Consider the following 19485-nt stretch of genomic DNA (forward strand, 5'->3'; position numbering starts at 1 on the left):
AGCAATCGCTCTGAGCCTTGGCTGAAGCCCCAAGTTTCCCTGGGTGCAGCCGGTTGAGAATAAGGACTTCTGGGGAAAGTCAAGGTCAGGGGATGAGGGCAGAGGCCCTGTCACTTCCCTGGCTGCTAGATGTTCAGGAGGTGAGGAGAATCAGGATGTGGTCTTGGAGAATGACTTCTGTTTGTGGCTTAGAGCAAGGACTCACCTTTCAATTAGAAATACTTGACAGTACCTGTTTATGTAGGGATGCTAAGGGGGACTAATGTAATGCAGGCTGGATCCTTGCAGGATGTGGGCTGCCCACTTCTCTTTGTGGTGAATGAACACTTTCAGGGGAGCAGGATATCATTTAGTATACTGGGGCAATAATTAATTGTTATATGTGAGAGGTCTGGAAGAATTGATGCATCTCCAGAAGTGAGTGCCCCCATCACACTAAGGACAAGATCCTGTTCCTCAGTCGCTCACATTGTACACATATAAGACATAGTTTGCAGAAGGTACCAAGTCCAATCCATTTGCTTTCCAAATAGGAAAACCAAGTTCTAGACTTGTTTAAAGTCCATTAGATACTGGGAGAACTAAGATCTTCTTATTTCCACTCTAATATTCCTTCTTCTACATCCTGATTCATTGCCAGGTGACAGTGAATTGACTGCAGGATTTGGAGCCAGGAAGATCTGAGTTCAAATATATCCTGAGACATTTCCTAGCTGTGTGACCCTGGGAAAATCACTTAATCTTTTTTATTTTTGTCAGTTTTGTTGTTCTATTGTGTTTAACTCTTTGTGACCCCATTTTGAGGTTTTCTTGGCAGAGATACTAGAGTGGCTTACCATTTCCTTCTCCTATTCATTTTATAGATGAAGAAACTGAGGCAAAGAGGGTTAAGAGACTTGCTTTTGTTACTGATATTAGGAGAGACTGTCACCTCATTTGGGGTTTTCTTGGCAAAGACATTGCAGTGGTTTTCCATTTTCTTCTCCTGTTCCTTTACAGGTGAGGAAATTGAGGCAAAGAATGTTAAAAAACTTGCTTTTGTTACTGTTCAGTCATGTCCCTCTTTTTGTTACCCCATTTGAGGTTTTCTTAACAAAGATATAGGATTGGTTTGCCATTTCCTCTTCCAGCTTATTTGACAGATGAAGAAACTGAGGCAAACTAAGTTAAATGCCTTGCCAAGGTTCACACAGCTAGCCTAAGACCAGATTTGAACTCTTCCTGAAGGGGAGAAGGGGAATCTTTCTGACATCAGACCTGGCACCTAGATGCCTGTGTGTCAGTTTCCACATATGGGGGGGCAATAATAGTCCTTACCTCTCACATTATTGTGAGGATCAAATGAGATAATATTTGTAAAGAGCTCTGCACACTATAAAGAACTTTATAAATATATGTTATTTGTTGTTACTATGGTCATTCCATCTTCCCTTCTCCCTCCATCATTCTTTCTCTCATAGACAAATACCTATAACAACACATAAACTAGTCTTCTGTTTAAGCAGCAAGAAATTCCCAAAGGTCCCAAAGATCATGGCAGAAGGGCTAAATTTTAATTAGTATTGCCTTTGATTGCTCTTTAACTTTGGCTAAATTAAGAAATTTTCATTTGTGAGGGTGAAAATTTTCAGACTAATGGAGAAAAAGAATAGATCCACACTTAAAGTCTTACTACCCAATACTGCTCATTTTCTTTTGTTTAAATATTTTTCTGGTTTATGTATGTATTATCATGCAAAACATATTTCCATACTATTCACTTTTACAAGAGAATAATCTTATAAAACCAACCCCCCAATCATATACCTAAATAAACAACACTGCTCATTTTACAGTGAAAGTTTCAGGGGAAAGAGAAAGTCTGGTACTACCCTCCTGTTGTGTGGTCCACCTATGAGAAATAACTGACATCGAATGCCCCTGATGCCAGGATTAGGAAAGTGTGAGGACTGTGAGACTTGCAATTTATGCAGAATTTGCAGCAAGTACAAACCGTGTAAGAGACACTTATAGATTTCTCTAGTGTTTAGTTAATGATGGTTTTAAAGTTCTTTGCACACAGAGTACCATGTAAATGCTAAACATCACAATGTGACTCTAGCAAAAGGAAGGAAACAGTTTACTTTTCAAGAATGATTTCCAGACCAGCATTTCTTCCAGGGGGAACAAAAGGGCTCAGTGGTTAGTCAGTCCTGGAGTCAGGAAGTCTTGAGTTCAAATGCTGCCTTAGACTTTACAAGCTGTGTGGCCTTGGTCAAGTCATGTAACCCTATTTGCCACCGTTTTTTCATCTATAAAATGAGTTGGAGAAGGAAATGGCAAACCACTCCAGAGTCTTTGCCAAGAAAATCCTAAATGGGTTCACAAAGAGTCAGACAAAACTGAAACAATTGAATAACAACAAAAAAATGCATTAGAGGCCTAGAGTAAATACTTTGCTATACACTTAAAAAAAAAAGCATCTTGCTTCTATCATGTCAAGTATGAGCAAAATCTTTTTTCTAAAAATATAGTGAACTCAGATCAGCATAGATTTAGAACTGAGGAAAGGACCTTGAAGATCATCCAATCCAATTCTCTCATTTTAGAGAAAAGGAAATGGGGGCTCAGAGATAAAGTCTGTATCAAAAGACAGCTTTAAAATATCTTCAAAACTAATTTCAAAATAAAATTTCATAAGTTGAAAATATTTTTGGTGAAAAAGATTTAATCATTCTTAATAGAACAGTATTTCAATTTTTTCAATTCCTGAGCATTTGTTTTTTCTCCTACCTTTCAACTCTCTTCCCCTCCCCAATTGAAAAACAAAATCCTGGTAACAAATATGCATAGTCAGGCAAAACAAATCCCCATACTGAGATAGTACAGTAGTAGAATACCTCATGCATTTTAATAAAAATTCAGTAAATAAATATAATTTAAAAAATAGTAGGTATCTATGTTTGCTGATTCTGAATTAGGGTGAAATGGTAGCATACCTTTCTTTTGAAGTTAATTTCTAAGTTAAATGCATTATTTCAAAATAAAGTATTTTACTAGATGGTTATTTCCTATATATCAAATTATGTTAGAAGAAACTTTAAAATAAAGCACAAAAATATCAAAATCAAAGTTAGCATAAAAATCTCATCTGCGCAGAATTATTTATTGATTTCCATCAACTGAAACACACATTGTGAGCTGAACCTTCAGTGCAAAAATAATCACCAAAAATTCAAGCTTATCCAGTTTCATCCCTTCATTTAATATCTGAAGAAACCGAGGTCTAGAAAGCTTAAGTAATTTGCACACAGAGCATAAAGTGAGAGCTGGGATTCAAATTCAGGTCTTCTGACTATAAATGTATAAGACTCTTCACTGCACCAATTAATCACTGCTTACTAAATTAAAATGCATTGAATTGGGAGAATGTTTTTCCAGGGCTTTAAGAGGAAACATAGCATGCTTAGAAAACCTGCAGCATATTTCATTCCTGTTAAAAACAAATGATAAGAATTGATCTAATTTTTTTCTTGACAGTAATTTGGAATTATGCTAAGAAAGTGTTTAAAATGCCCACATATATTGACATAGTGCTATGCAAAGATAGAAAGAAAGGTATATATTTACAAAAAAGATTTACAGTAGCCAGTCATTTTGTTAATGGCTAAACAAATTGTTGTACATGAATCGAGTGGAATATTATTTCACCATAAGAAGCCTTGATAGGACTTGCAAGACAAGATACAAAGTGAAGAAGGTAGAACCAGGGAAACAGCATACATAACAAACTTGAAACTGAACACTAAGTAATTATAATGCCCAAGTTCTAACATGAAGAGGAGATGGGAAATTACTCCCTCTGTTCTTTGCAAAAACCTATGCAACATTGCATAGACTTAAAATTGATGGATATATTGATTACTTTTGTTGAATGACTGTCTTACTATTCTTTTTAAAAGGGAAGGATATATAAGTGGGAGGAGTATATTGATAAAAAGGTATTCACAGCCAAATTAAAAAAAAAAGACAATTTTCATGTACTTTATTAATTAGAGAGTAGAAAAAATAATGAGCTATGTATGCACTTATTTTATCTGGGGTTATTCTGTGATTCTACTCTAGTGGCCACATGGGCCATTGCTCATTTTTGTCAGTCTAATAAACAATATTGTTAACAAGTTATTTTTAAAAAGATTCCTAATTTCCCCAGTGAATCATACCACAGAGAATTCAGTGTATCCTCTAGAGAGCTCAGGTAGTTGTTTGTTCCTGGAGCTCAGGTGTGGTAAAGAAGGTGTGGACTAGAATTAGATCCTGCTAGCTATTGACATGCAGGTGGAGGCATCCTCTTTAAATTTCAATATTTACATTCTGTATGAATGTGCAATTAATAATCTATTGAATGAAAGACAATCTGATTTTCAACTTCAGTGTAATACCATCTTATATGTGACCTGTGTTGAAATCAGGATAAAATTTCTGTTAAAGCAGTGCCCCACAGTGTACTTTTCTTTGGTATGGATTTTTCTGTTGATTACCCACAATGATGAAAAGAAAATACCTGTCAAGAACTGAACTGAAAGACAAAGAAATAATTTTTAAAACGTTATTGTTTTGTTTCTTCTCTCAATGTCAAAATGGAAATAAAGATGGGTAATGCCTAATGTGTTAGTCTATGTCTATTTCTCACCAATAAATACTAATTCTGTGTTCAAAAGAGAAGATATGTTCTCTTCTTCCACAAAAAAAAAAAATTCTTGGGTAAAATAAATCTCCCAAGTGACACTGCTGTGTAATGGATAGCTCTGACACTAATGATTTGTGTGATCTTTGACAAATCACTTGACCATAAGGGACTTTAGTTTTCTCACTGGAAAAAGTAGCAGAATGGGTGAGTTGATCTATCACACTATATCTAGGTGTCATGTTCTATACTGCCTCTGTTTACTATCTGTGAAATTTTGTGATCTTTTTACCTTTACTCTCAGGTACCAGAATTCCTGTGTTTGATATTTATAACTTCATACCTGACTCCTCCTTAGCATCCCAGAATTCTTACACATTATCCCTCCCTACACACACTTCCTCACCCATTGACCTATTAAGTGATCTTACCCTTTACTCCAATTCTATATCTTTACAATGATAGTTCCTTGTTCTAAAATGCATTCCTTTCTCACCTCCATTTCTAAGAATTCTTAGTTTCCTTCAATATTCATCTTCAAGCCCTTTCCTGATTTCCCCTAGTGGTGGAGCACTCCCTCCCCAAATATTATATTCATTTATAGCCATCTATAGTTACTTGTTATTCCTCCCATTAAGGGGCAGCTAGGAGGCACAGTGGATAAAATGCCAGGCCTAGAGTCAGGAAGACTTGAATTCAAATCTAGCCTCAGACACTTATTGGCTGTATGACTCTGGGTGAGCCACTTAACACTGTTTGCCTCCGTTTCCTCATCTGTAAAATGAGCTGGAGATGGAAATGGCAAAGCACTTTAGTTCTTTGCCAAGAAAATTCCAAATGGGGTAAAGAAGAGTTGGATATGACCAAACAACAAAACGACAATTCTTCCCACTGGAATGTAAGCTTTTGAGGACAGTGATTGTTTCATTTCTGTCTTTGTAGCACTCAACACAGGGTCTGCCATGTAGTGGGTACTTAATACATGTTTATTGATTGAAGTATTTTGTTTTTTTCCTCGTGATGATGAATGAAGATTTGGCCTCTGCTTTAATAGGCTTCTCTGTATGACTTTAATGTATAGAAATCTCAACTTCATCTAAAACAAAACAATAACTAAAAGGAGCAGCAAAATGAACAGTTGCCCAATCTTTCAAAACATTTAGATGTTTCACTAATAACCATAAATGTCAAAGTCTTTAAAAACCATATAAAGGCTAGTATGTTTTTTTCCCAAGCTGCACAGTGGAGGAAGTAAGGAGTAAAGAGTACCAATGCCCCCATGCTGAAAGGTAAGGGCGCCATGGTATTGAGGAAAGACCACTGGCCTAGACAGCAACAGACTTGGTTTTTAGTCCTGATTCTGTCACTAGCTAGCCTTTGGCAAACTACTCCAACTGTTTGGCTCTCCTTCCCTTTCCTTAGATATAAAATGAAAGAATGGAACCAGATGCCCTTAAGAGCCCCCATTCAGTTTTAGCATTCTATGAAATACTGAAATAGTCAACTGACTTCAGTGTTATAAATAACAGTAATTACAAATATTGAGATGAGTCTCTCCAAAGAATCCAAGTACTAATCTTGCCATTTGATCTTAGAGAACATTATATTAGTCAAATTAGTTGAATTATTTTGTTTTAAAGCTCAGTTAAATTAGAAAGTGTTTGATATTTTCTCTCTGGTATCTACTGAGTAGAGGACCTTAATTACGGATGGAATCACTAAGGATATTTAATTTGGTGCCAGTGTTGATAGACATAAGAAACCATGGAAGACTATATCCTTTCCTGGCAAGGAGAAAACTAGCATGGAGGATATTCTGACAGTCCATAAATGTAGACTTGAAACTCAAACTCTTGGCAAGCATGAATGACAACTTGTGTTAGATGAGTAGGAAAACATGGAGACTGATGTTTGTGGATAGACTGAGTATCTTTACTAAAGATCTGTATCTTTAACCAGTGGTCTCCATACTTTTTCTTCTTTTTTTAACCCTTACCTTCCACCTTAGAATCAATACTAGGTATTGGCTCCAAGGCAGAAGAGTGGTAAGGGCTAGGCAATGGGGGTCAAGTGACTTGTCCAGAATCATACATCTAGGAAGTGTCTGAGGCCAGATTTGAACTTGCCTGGCTCTCAGTCCACTGAGCCACCCAGAGGCCCCCCCCACCCCCATACTTTTATGATAGCATATCCTATCAGCAAACATTTTTGGATCCCTGTCCAATACTTTTAAATGCACTAATTATATACACATACTACTGTATTAACAACCATTGACATTATAAAATATATGATATAAATTACAAAAAAAATGAGAGAAAGATGTAATAAGATTTGAGTCAGGAGAGAATCATTAGAATTTACTGAATACATAAATGAGATGATCATGTCTGGGCTGTAGTAAAATAACTTTGGCTGCTGTGGAAGGAATGGATTGGAGAGGGGAGAGATATGAGGTGGGGACCCCAAGTAGGAGCCTATTACAGTAGTCTAGGTGAGAAGTGATACGGAATTGAACTGGGGTGATAACTGAGTGGAGAGAAGGGGATGAATGCTTGATATATTGTGAAGATAAAAATGGCAAGGTCTGACAATTGATTGGATAGGTGAGGTATAAGAGAATGAAGTGCTGAGGATGACCCAGATTATATATATGGATGTCTGGAAGGATGATCTCTCCATAAATAGCAAAGTTTGAAAGAGGAGCATATTTTTTGGGAAAGATAATACAATAACTTCTTATTCCCCCAAATAACTAATGTATATGTGGAGTATCTTAATGTAGAAGAGTACATGCTTCAGTCATGAAAAAATGCAGGGGGACTTTTAGGAGGAATATAAATAATAGGAAAATCTATGAAGGGTTATGCCTTTGCAGGTTCTCTAGGTACCTGGATTGGGCTCTCATAACTTTCTTGAGGAGCATGTGCCCTGCACAACAATAGCGGGTCTGCTGTAGGAAGAGTTGGGGTACAGAAGTAGTAGTCTCTTTCAGTAAACTCCAGTGGCTCCCTATTACCTCTAGGGTAAAATATAAACTCCTGTATTTGAAACTGGAAATACTTCACATCCTGGTCCCACTTTACCTATCCACCTTACGTCTAGGTTATTTACACTTTGCTTCATTTTTCATACTTTGAAGTTTAACTAAACCATCCTCCTTGTTGTTCCTTACATAATCTTTGCATTCATTCTCCTGACTGTCTAATATGCACTCCCTATTCACATTGGTTTGTTGAAATCCTTCAATTTCCTTGAAGATTCAGTTTGAGCACATTATCTTCTACATGAGCCTCTCCATGGTCCTTCTGTCCTACTTAGCTATCAGTGACTTCTGTAAAAATAATTTAGGGTTGTGACTTAAATCTAGATTTAATTGGTCGCCAAAGGAAAATCTCAAATAAAATACCCAAGTCAGTCTGGAAATTTATGGTAATTTAATTAATATAGAGGGAAGGGATTTAAGGAGAAGGAGGGAAGAGAATATAGGATTTCTCCTGCCTGGCCTGTGCCAGAGAGAGTTTAAAATCCCCACCTCTAGGTCTCTGAAGAAAATTAGAGGCTTCTAAGAGGATAAAGTTGGAAAGTAAAGGAGGAAGACTCAGCCAGAAACTCACCACTGAACCGAACAATAGCTTATAGCCACGCTAAGATGCTGAAAGGCCCAGCACGCTGCTATCAACCAACTCTTCCACCCCCAAAGGTGCCAGAGAGAGGAAGTGACCCAAATATATAGATCTTTTACCCTTGTGTCTCCTCCTCTAAATTTTCACATCTACCAATCACATCAAATGCCTTTTCTCCAGGACTGCCCATACTTTTAGTTCTCATCTTCTTTTGATTAGATTATATCTTTAGAGTTATTAGTATAGTTACTTAGATTAGATTAGATTATATCTTTAGAGTTATTATTATAGTTACTTAACACTTCTTTATTAAGTTCACCTTTTGTGAGTTACTTAACCTTTTTGTAATTAATTTAACCTTAATAGTTACTTAACACCTTTTTGTATTAAGATCTTAAAATAGATTTAATTTAAAGTTCTAGCTTCACTATAAGGTAAGAGTTAAGTACCTTTATTGTTCAATCAGGAGATTACAAGGTTATCTTCCCCTAAAGTATGGTCAAAGTAGGGTGGAGTAATTTAAAGTTCCCAAGACATTCCTGATTTTGTTAAACTAAGTATCTTCATTGTTACAACCAGGAAATAGCTAATCCAATCTTCACACTTCCCCCAAAGATCATCTTACATTGGTTTTGTATGTTTGATATGTGACTGTGTATACATATTGCCTCAGAAGTTGGATTGTTAGTCAGTGGGGTAGCAAGCACTCATTAAACATTTTCTAAGGGCCAGGGGCTGTGATAAACATTGAAGATACAAAGAAAGGCAAAAATGCCGTTCCTACCTTTGAGTACACATTCTAATTGAGAAAGCACATGTAAATAATTATGTAAACACAATATATGCATATATGTATAGTGTGTGTGTGTGTGTGTGTGTGTGTATGTGTATATGTTAAAGTAGATGGAAGGTCAATTCAGAGGAAAGGAACTTGGAGGAAGAAAAAGTGCTGAGGCCCAGGAATGGCCCCCACAGAAGGTAAGATTTGAGCTAAGTCTTGATGAAACTGAGTAGAAGTGAGGAGGGAGAAGATTCCAGGCATAGAGGGAAATACAATGCCACAAAGATGGAACCAGGAAATGGAGTATTGTGTTTTAAGAAAGCAAAAGGGCAAGTATAGCTAGATAACAGGGGAGTTAATATAAGAACAATGGAGAAGCAAGGAAGGACTAGGCTGAGGAGAACTTTAAATGCCAAATAGTGAATTTACATTTGATCAGGAAATAATAGGGAGTTTCTGTAGTTTATTGAGCAATGGGATGAGATAGTTAGATATCTATTTTTGTAAATTCAACTTAGCTGCTGAGTGGAACACAGATTAGAGTGAAGAAAGGCATTAGATAGGGAAAGCTTGAACTAGGGTGGTGGCCATGAAGAGGAAAGTACATATACAAGAGATGTGAAAATAGAAATGATGAGATTTGGCAACAGCAATTTGATCTGTTGAGTAGATGAGAGTGAAAATTAAAGGATGTAAACATGGGAGAGTTGGAAGATGGTAATGTTCTTGAGAGTTTGGAAGAGGACAGAGTTTGGGGGTTAAGATGATGAGTTCTGTTCTGACACATTGAGTGCAAGATATCCCATTTGAGATGTCTAAGAAGCGATATGAAATGTGTGACTGTAGCTCAGGAGAGAGACTAGGGAGGGAATAGATAGATAGTGAATAGAGATGCTTGAATTCATGGGAGCTGTTAAGACCAAGAAGTGAGATAATGTAGAAGAAAAGGGGACCTGGGATTGAGTTGGGCTCTAGGGTATGAACTTTTTATGTTTTTTCTTCATCCATTGTAGTTTCTCTTTAAGGTTGGCAAATTGGTGCTGAAAGGGCCAGACATTGTACTATTGTGTAAAGAAAACTAATTAAAGAGATTAATGATATAGTGATATTCACCTTTCCTAGGTGAATAGTTTAGTTCCTAAAAGGATTAGGAGAGAAACTTTGTTTAATAACTACTGCTAAAGTATATTTGTAAAGAAAACTCAGTTTTCAAATAAACTATGAGTAGTTTGATAGCTAATGGGCCAGAGAATGAACTATGTAATAAATATGAAGGCTTAAATTATCTTGCATAGGATGTAGGGTGATGTTCTTTTTTTATGTAGACAATTTTATGTTTTAAATAGTCAAAAAAGGTTTATTTATTAACAACTGCTAAAAATACAAAAAGTTATAAAACAGACTTTTAAAATGGCCTTATTTGAGACTATAGAATAGTTGGAGCTACAAAATATTTAAAGGGTAAAACTTGGGGGCAGCTGGGTGGCTCAGTGGATTGAGAGCCAGACCTAGAGACAGGAGGTCCTAGGATCAGTTCTGGCCTCAGACACTTCCAAGCTATGTGACCTTGGGCAAGTCACTTAACCCCCATTGCCTAGCCCTTACCTCTCTTCTGTCTTGGAACCAATAGAGTATTGATTCTAAGATGGAAGGTAAGGGTTTAAAAAAGAGTAAAACTCACAAATTAAATAAAAATCACACAACTGGAGACTACTGGGTGATTAAATAAAGATTTAGAAAAGCATGGGGAAATTTGTTAAAATTTTAAACTCCTAAGAAAAAGGTGAATGAGTGCCAGGAGGCTATGATTTAAGTCATTGAAGGTCTTGAAGAAAATAGCTAATGAAAATTAAAGACTGAAAAAATAGCATGAGGTAAAAAGACTAGCTGTAGAGCAGATACATGACAGAAGGCTTCAGCTACAAGACTCCCAAATGGTTAGAGATGCAAATTCTCATGAAAATGGGATCCTACTGTATCTCAGGTTTATGTGGATATCATGATGTAGCTACTATTAATTAATTTGCTTTAACATTAGTATCTGTGAGCTTATTAATATCTCTTGTTGTCTTACTGCTAAGTAAATGAATATGCTTAAGTTCCAAAAGTGTCATTTTTGTAGAGGTGGAAGTGTACTGGTTGGGTGTAGTAGAGGATTACCTCCTCTTTTCTTTATTTGTATTTGCTTAAGATAAAGTTGTGGATTTGCTTGTCTTTGCTTCAGACAAAGATGAGGATTAACCTTTACCCATCCTAGGACCAAGGATGGAACAGTAAACATGAAGGAAGCAGGATAACACTTATGAAAGGCAATTTGTGATTAGGTGGGCACCTATCCCCTTATCTGCCCCTCTTCCCCTTGTTTGTATTTGTAATAAACGAAGGATGTGGGTTAACCTTTGAACACCTGCCTATCCCTGGACCAAGGTTCGGGTTTCTGGAATGAAGAATCATAAATTCCTGTGGGTTTTGTCTAAGTAGTCTTTGCCTATAAAAGTTCTGTGTGAAGCAAATAAAATTGGCACTATTTCTCTCTTTTCATATAGTGTCCATCTCTTCTTTTGTTACTCTTCATTTTTCGTTACCCCAAACAGGATGTCACAGGACTGGCCAACCCTGTGGATGAGTCTTGTAAGCCATAGAGTCTCACAGTTGGGGATGAAGCACTTAAGGGTTGTCTAAGGAGGGTGTATTCCCCCAAACAGCATCAGTTTAGGAGCCTGAGAGAGAATGAATGTAACTATGTGTTGGCCATCATTCTGTAGGAACTGGTACCTGTCAATATGAGAGCAGTCTGGGGTGAGTGAGTCAGTATCAGAGAATTAGGAGGTAGATAGAACATGCCAGAGCAGGAGGTGTGAAGCACCACATTATGGATGGAGATCTTTCAGGTGTATTATAGATTTGTATCCCCAGTGGCTAACATGGCACCTGGCACATGGTTGGTATAAATTAAATGTTTGTTGATTGATTAGATGGTTGAGGAACTTTCTATACTGAGACTTTTTGGTATCACAGGTCCAGATTAAAATTTTTTTTTTAATTTAAAAAATTAAAAAAAAATCTCAGAAAACCTGAGCTAATAAAAACTGGTGAACAACATATATTTAAAGACTTTGAGAGAGACAGGAATGGAAGGTAAAATTGTTGTTCCCACCATTGGAAGAAACATTTTCTCATTATTTACTAGTTAGTATGTACACACATATATATGTATAAATAGCACACACACACAGAACATTTGTCAATGGAATGACAAGTTCCATTTAATTGTCAGAATATATCTTCTCCATTTCTCATTTTTTCAAATAACAGTAAGAGAGAATGGTTGGTGTGGTCACCAAATTTTGATTTCTTTTCATCACTCAAAAGCTTCAAATCCACATGTTTTTCACTAGCACAAATGGGAGCCTTTAAAAATCTAAAACAAAAGTTTAATATTAGAATAAGAACTTTAAAAATACATACCTGATTAATGATCTTCTGTTGGAGTTTCTCTCTAGATACTGAAAGAGAAAAAGAGAATTAATACATTGTTAAAAATAGGCAAACTTGTAAAACTGGGCTTGCATGTTACTGTATTCATATTTCTCTGCCTCAGAGAAAGGCATTGTGGGGTAATAGATAGAGAGAGCTGGCCATATGTCAGGAAGACCTGTGTCAAGAAGTCATCTAAGCTCTGAGAAAATGAAATAGAAATCTAGCAAGAGTAATAATAAAGAAGTGAACCAAAGCTTGTTGGGGAAACAACAAAGGTAGATCTCAAAAGGAGTTAGAAATCTGAATGACAGTAAGAGGTATCTGGGAGATACAAAACTAAATGTCACCCCCCCCCCCAATATTCCAAAGTATATTAATGATTTAATGGAATCTGCTAGATTGTAAGCTCCATAAGGACAAAAGATAAGATTTTTATCTTTACTTATTATCTACTAAGGTTCTTACCACAGATCAATATATATTAGTGTTTGTTGAGTTCAACAACAAAAATCAGTTGATTTGTTGAATTAAATTAAAGGCTAGAAAAGCGTGTCTTGAGGTAGATAAGTGTATGTTCAGTCATTTTTCAGTTCTGTCTGACTTCATGATCTCATTTGGCTTTTTCTTGGCAAAGCTACTGGAATGGTTCACCATTTCCTTCTCCAGCTCAGTTTATAGATGAGGAACCAAGGCAAACAAAATTGGGAGATTTGTCCAGGGTTACAAAGCTAGTAAGTGTCTGAGGCTGGATTTGAACTTATGTAGATGAGTCTTCCTGACTCCGAGTCTGGCACTTGGAGCCACTGCTTAGAAAGAAACTATAATCATAGTTATTTTTTCTTCTTTCTGAGTTAGAAAGATGATAGAAAAGTGTTCATGACACTATCAAGGATGAAGACATCAAATACAAGACTTAACAGCTTTACCACTGACTCTCAGTGAATCTCCAGAACCAGATATTACTGAATGGACAGCATATGGAACAATAAAGGCCATTAAAGTATAAAGATTCTAAGCTGCCCACTTAAAAGTTCATTTTGTCTTGAAATAGCCTCGATAACGAGGAATTAGAAAGGCTTTAGTGTCTTACACATCTTTGATAGGAAGAAATCAAATTCCTACCATTATACTTATGCAAATCCTTAAGTATATGTATATGTGGAACAGCAGGGTGGTACAGGGGATAGAGTGCCAGGCCTGGATTCAGGAAAAGGAGTTCAAGTCCTACCTCAGCCATTTACTGGCTGTGTGATCCTGGGCAAGTCACTTAATCTGTTTGCCTCATTCTCTTCAACTGTAAAATGAACTGGAGCAGGATTTGGTTTGAACTTGGATCCTCCTGATTCCAGACCCAGTCCTCTAATGGGCCACCTAGGTGCCTTGGGTGGGTGTGGGGAGGCTGGACTAGAATGTCTACCTCTGACATTCTTTGATTTGCTTCCTGAAGCACTTGCAATCAGATGCATTAAATAGGGGAAAAAAAATATCAGCAAATAGAATTTAACATCATTTGCATGTCCAACACAATAAACTTAAGACAAGAGTACAAAATAACGAGTGGTTGACGTTAATTATTAATCAGATGTAAAAAGAATATCACCTCTTCATAAAACATGACCATGCTCAGAGACACAGGACTGAAGACGTTCAACTTCACTGTAGATTAGAAACTAAAACTTTCCTCCAGGGATGCTATATTCTATTTTTCTGCCTTCCTCTCTCAGCCATTTAGATACTGGATTGTGATGAACACAATGGGCTGTTCATTTGCTCCAGGAGAGCAATTCTGTGTTTTTAATCAATATTGGTGTGTTGTGGGTATAATTCTTGAAGAGGCACTGCAATAAGGCTAGAAGATATTAACCTGGGAGCTTGTAAAATACGCTGTCTCCTTCAGTTACCAGTGGCAGTGAACTCACCCTATACTTTTAGAAAATACCAAGGGCACTGCCCTCATCACAGCCAGCACTGGGAGATTTAATTCAACTTTATGAAATGTTCTAAGAGCCATCAATGAAACACAGTAAGCCCCATTTTCCCCTTTGCTGGATTGGGAGTGTGAAGGATTGGGAATGAGCTGGGTGTGAAATTATGTGATGAAGTCCTGGACATTCTTAGTTGCCCTAGTGACTAGAGGATTTAGACACACATACTGTGCTTGGAAACAATATTATTTATTCATTCCTGAGCTCTAGTAGCTGAGAAAGAGAGCTTGGCTTGGCTTGCAAAGCTGTGGTAACAGTAGAGGTAAAGTGTTTTGCAAATCTGAAGAGCTGTGTAAATGCCAATGATGATGCTTGTGTAAGGGGCCTTTGGAGCATGTCCAGTTTGCCTAACATGAAGTCATCCTGAGATAACATCCACAGATCTATGTTTCTCCTAGTTACCAAAAGGAAAGCAAGTGAATACTCATCTCACAGATGATAAAACTCTCCTTTCTGGGCAATGAAGGCAGGTGGGGTGTTGGCTGTGCTTTTGATAATTTTTAAAAGCATGGGGTGACTTCATTGCTACTGGTAAATTCCCTATGAATTCTGGCCAATTTATGTCTATGAGAGGTAAAATCAAGAGGAGCAGGTTTAAAGAAGGAGGGGACAATGCTCTGGACTTAAAGGGAAAGAAATGACCTCACTATTTTGTTCAAAATATGTTATAGTATTTGTGAGATACATGGGTTACCTATTGTATTATTATGTTCATTGCCATTCATTTTTTATTTGTAAAGATATTTTATTTTATCAGTTATGTATAACAATTTCCCACATACATGTTCTAAAGTTATATGTTCTACATTGTCTCTCTCTTCCTTCCTGCCCTCTTCCCAGAACTGGTAAGTAATTTGGGTTATTAAACATATATTATCATATAAAACATATTTCTATATTGTTCATTTTTGTAAGAGGATACTCAGATAAACACCCCCCCCCCAAATAAAAACGCAAATAAACAAGTGAAAAATTGTATGCTTTGATCTTCATTCCAACTCTTAACAATTCTTTCTCTCTAGTTGGATATAATCTTTGTAATAAGTCCCTCAGAATTGTTCTGGATCATTGTATTGATAGAGTAGCTAAGTCTTTTAAAGTTGATCATTCTATAATATTGCACATGTTCTCCTGGTTCTGCTTATTTCACTCTGCATCAGTTCATGTAGGTTTGTCCAGCTCTTTCTGAAATCATTCTGTCCATTTTTTCTTACAGCACAATAGTATTCCATTACCATCATATACCACAATTTGTTCAGCTACTTTCCATTCTGTGGACATCCACTAAATTTCCAGTCCTTTGCCTGGAACCCCAAAAAGAGCTGCTATAAATATTTTTGTACAAGCAGGTCCTCTCCCCCTACCTCATTTAAAAAAAATCTCTTTGGAATATAGACCTAGTGGTGGTATTACTGGATCAAAGTGTATGCACACTTTTATAGTCTTTTGGGCATAGTTCCAAATTGCCAGATTATAACTTCACCAACAATATATTAGTGTCTTAATTTTGCCATATCCCCTCTAACATTTATCACTTTATTGTCATGTTGGCCAGTCTGATAGGTGTGAGGTGGTACCTTGGAGTTGTTTTAATTTAATTTCTCTAATCAAGAGTGATTTAGAAAAAATTTTAATGTGATTTTTGATAGTTTTGATTTCTTCATCTGAAAACTACTTGTTCACATCCTTTGACTATTTGTCAATTTGAGAATGGCTTGTTTTCTAATAAATTTGACTTAGTTCTTTATATATTTGAGAAATGAGAACTTTATCAGAGAAGTTCATTATAAAATTCCCACCCCCAGCTCATTGTTTCCTTTCTAATCTTGGTTTGATTGATTTTAATTGTGCAAAACCTTTTTAATTTAATATGGTCAAGATTATTCTTTTTATATCTTGTAATTTTCTTTATCTCTTCTTTGGTTATAAATTCTTCCCTTCTCTATAGATCTGACAGGTAAACTATTGTATATTTCCCTAATTTCATTGCCATTCATTTTGGAGGAATTTTTCTCTCTATTTTTCAGTCCATGAAGCAAAAGGAAGTATTGAATTCAACTATTTTAACAAATGTTTAGTAGAAATTCTTAGCTGGTTAAAAAGAAAACAACGGGATGGTGTGAGAATCTTTCTTCCACACAGCTATCAAAACAATTCTTCTAAAACACAAGGCTGCTGAGGTCACTCTCCTGCTCAAGAATATTCAGTGGTTTCCCATTGCCTTAAAGATTAAATTAAACACCTGTACTTCAGCACTTCACAAAAAGCAAAACAAAATAATTTTTTTCACAAATTGTTTCAATCTACCTTTGGAGATTTATTTCACAACAATCCTTCTCTGTTTCAGCCAAAGAGTTGACTTGCTATTCCCTAAATTTGATATTACATCTCCTTCCTTCAAGCCTTTGAAAAGATGTCTTTTATCCCTGGAAGATACTCCATCCTCCCTTCAGCACCTCTTATATGGTTTCACCCGGTAGAATACATACTTATCTTTTTTTTTTTTTAACCCTTACCTTATGTCTTAGAATCAATACTGTGTATTGCTTACAAGGCAGAAGGGAGGCAAGGGCTAGGCAATGGGGGTTAAATGACTTGCCCAGGGTCACACAGCTGGAAAGTGTCTGAGGCCAGATTTGAAGCCAGGACCTCCCGTCTCTGGGCCTGGCTCCCAATCCACTGAGCTACCCAGTTTCCCCCTACATACTTGACTTGGATATTCTCTCCTTTTTGTTTTTTAAAAATCAAACTGCTCTCTCTGGGTTCTTCTTTTACTTATATGATTGTTCTTTCTTGTTATCCTTTGGCTTTCTCATTATCTACTTCTAGTTCACTAATTATGAATATACCCTTAAGCCCTACCAGACCCTTTTCTTTTTTCTCTGCACTACATGTCTTGGTGACATCATCATCTCCAATGAGTTTAATTATCTTCTCTACTCAACTGACGTCCAGATCTATATATCCAACTCAGGTGCCTCTCTTGAGCTCCAATTTCATATCACTTCATGAACATTTTGAAATTGTTATCCCACAGGAATCTCAAACTCAGTATTGTTAACATCCCCACATTTTCAAATCTTAAACAGTTATTTGCTTAACAATAAGGTAAAAGAAATAACAATATCATAAGATTTGCATTTATTTTAATATGTGATACTTATGGGATTATTTGTTTGTTGCCACATTCATAATTCAACAGTTGCCAAATCCAACTCAGTTCCCAACATTGGGAATATATATAGAAATCGACGAAGGAACCACATGTATGAGGAAAACCTATGTGTTCAGAGTAAGTACAACTTTGGGACTGTAAACTTGGGTGTTCTCTTTCTGGATCAGGAACTGCTCATAAAATTTCCTTGATCTTCTGTATTGAATAGATGCTCCTACTGATAAGTTGATTGATCCCTGAGGGGCTTGATTAACTCCACACTGGGCAAGAAACCTCAGTCAAACTGATTGATCCATTCAGTTTTTTTCTCTGATTCTTTGTTCAGCTAGACTCAATATTTGACAGCAACTGTAGAATTCATTATTTATATTTGCAGACTTAGCTGCTGTAGATATGAAAATTGCCTCTCCTCTCCTTTCCTTTCCTCTCTTCTCCCCCCATTCCTCCCTTGTTTTTTCTCCTCCCCTATTTTGCCCTCTCCTTCTCTCCTTGCTCCCCTCCTCCCCTCTCCTCTCCTTTTAGTTTTCCTCCCCTCCCCTTCTCTTTTCTTCTTCCCCCTCCCTTCCCCTTCTCTTCTCTCCTCTCTGTTCATACTCTGGATTGCCCACCTGAATGACTCTATCTTAGTTTATGATTAGCAATTAAATTGTCATCCATCAATAATCAGAAAAATTACATTTGTCTCAAATTCATACTACAGTTCTGGTATTCATATTTCCCCACCATATAACAGCCTGCCATATTCACAACCCAGTAGCTGCTTAACCAGACACAGCCTCTTTCAGTTGTTTCTCAGAGTAACTTTTTCTCAGAGAACTGAGTGGCCTTAACTTATCAACAGACCTTAAAGGGGCAGAACATAATACCTGGAATGCCCTTCTCTCAACTCTGACTTAGAATCTCCAGCCCAGCTAATGTAACACCTCCTATAATGGGGCTTTTCTTGACTCCCCCATCCCAATCTCCTACCTGGAAATTACCTCATATTTACTTAGCATACATTTTATTTTTATCATTACGAGAGCATATTGTTGGCCCCAGGAGAATATAAGCTCATTAGAAGAGAGATTTTTTCAGTTTTGTCTTTGTATTCCCAATGCCAAGCATAGAGTGGGCATCTAATAAATGCTTATTGATTATACTCTACTTTTCCTCAAAGCTCAGCTTATGGGCCATCTCCAAAAGGAAGTAGTGTCTGATTCCCCAAGTTGTTGGTCCTTTTTTCTTTCCTCAAACCCTCAATATTCAGATTCATCTAAGATCTTATAGATTATTCTCTTCAATGATGATCAGCCATCATAACTGCCTGTCTTTTTGAATATTTAAATTTATTTATTTGTTACATTTAAATACCTAGGTAACTTCCTCTCTTGCTCTCTTTCCTCCATTAGAGAAGTAATCATTTGACATATATATTTATAAAACTATGCTTTCTTACTTCTATTTATCAGTTTTTCTCCGGAGCTGGAAATATACGAACAAGTCTACAAACAATATTTCTGCTGCTGAATATAACATTCTCTTGGTTCTGCTTGTTGTACTCTTCATTAATTCATGCAGGTCTTTCCATATTTTTTTCCAAATTAACTTGCTTGTCATTTCTTACAGTTCGGTATTTTTGAATCTTCTCTTTGTTTTTACCACAGTGTCACTCCAAGGCAGAAGAGCAGTAAGGGCTAGGCAATGGGGGTCAAGTGACTTGCCCAGGGTCACACAGCTGGGACGTGTTTGAGGCCAGATTTGAACCCAGGACCTCCGGTCTCTAGGCCTGG

At 36.7% G+C, this 19485-nt stretch overlaps 1 protein-coding gene across 1 annotated transcript in view; it reads right to left on the reverse strand.

The window, feature by feature from the left end:
* CHST9 (carbohydrate sulfotransferase 9) overlaps positions 1–19485 on the reverse strand; it is a 364583-nt gene that overhangs the window by 15727 nt on the left and 329371 nt on the right. The window contains exon 4 of the mRNA XM_007487575.3: positions 12542–12579. Within this exon, the coding sequence (XP_007487637.2) occupies positions 12542–12579 (38 nt within the window). The remainder of the gene's footprint in view (positions 1–12541; positions 12580–19485) is intronic.

This window comes from Monodelphis domestica, chromosome 3, assembly GCF_027887165.1.
Source record: "Monodelphis domestica isolate mMonDom1 chromosome 3, mMonDom1.pri, whole genome shotgun sequence".
Taxonomy (NCBI): Eukaryota; Metazoa; Chordata; class Mammalia; order Didelphimorphia; family Didelphidae; genus Monodelphis; species Monodelphis domestica.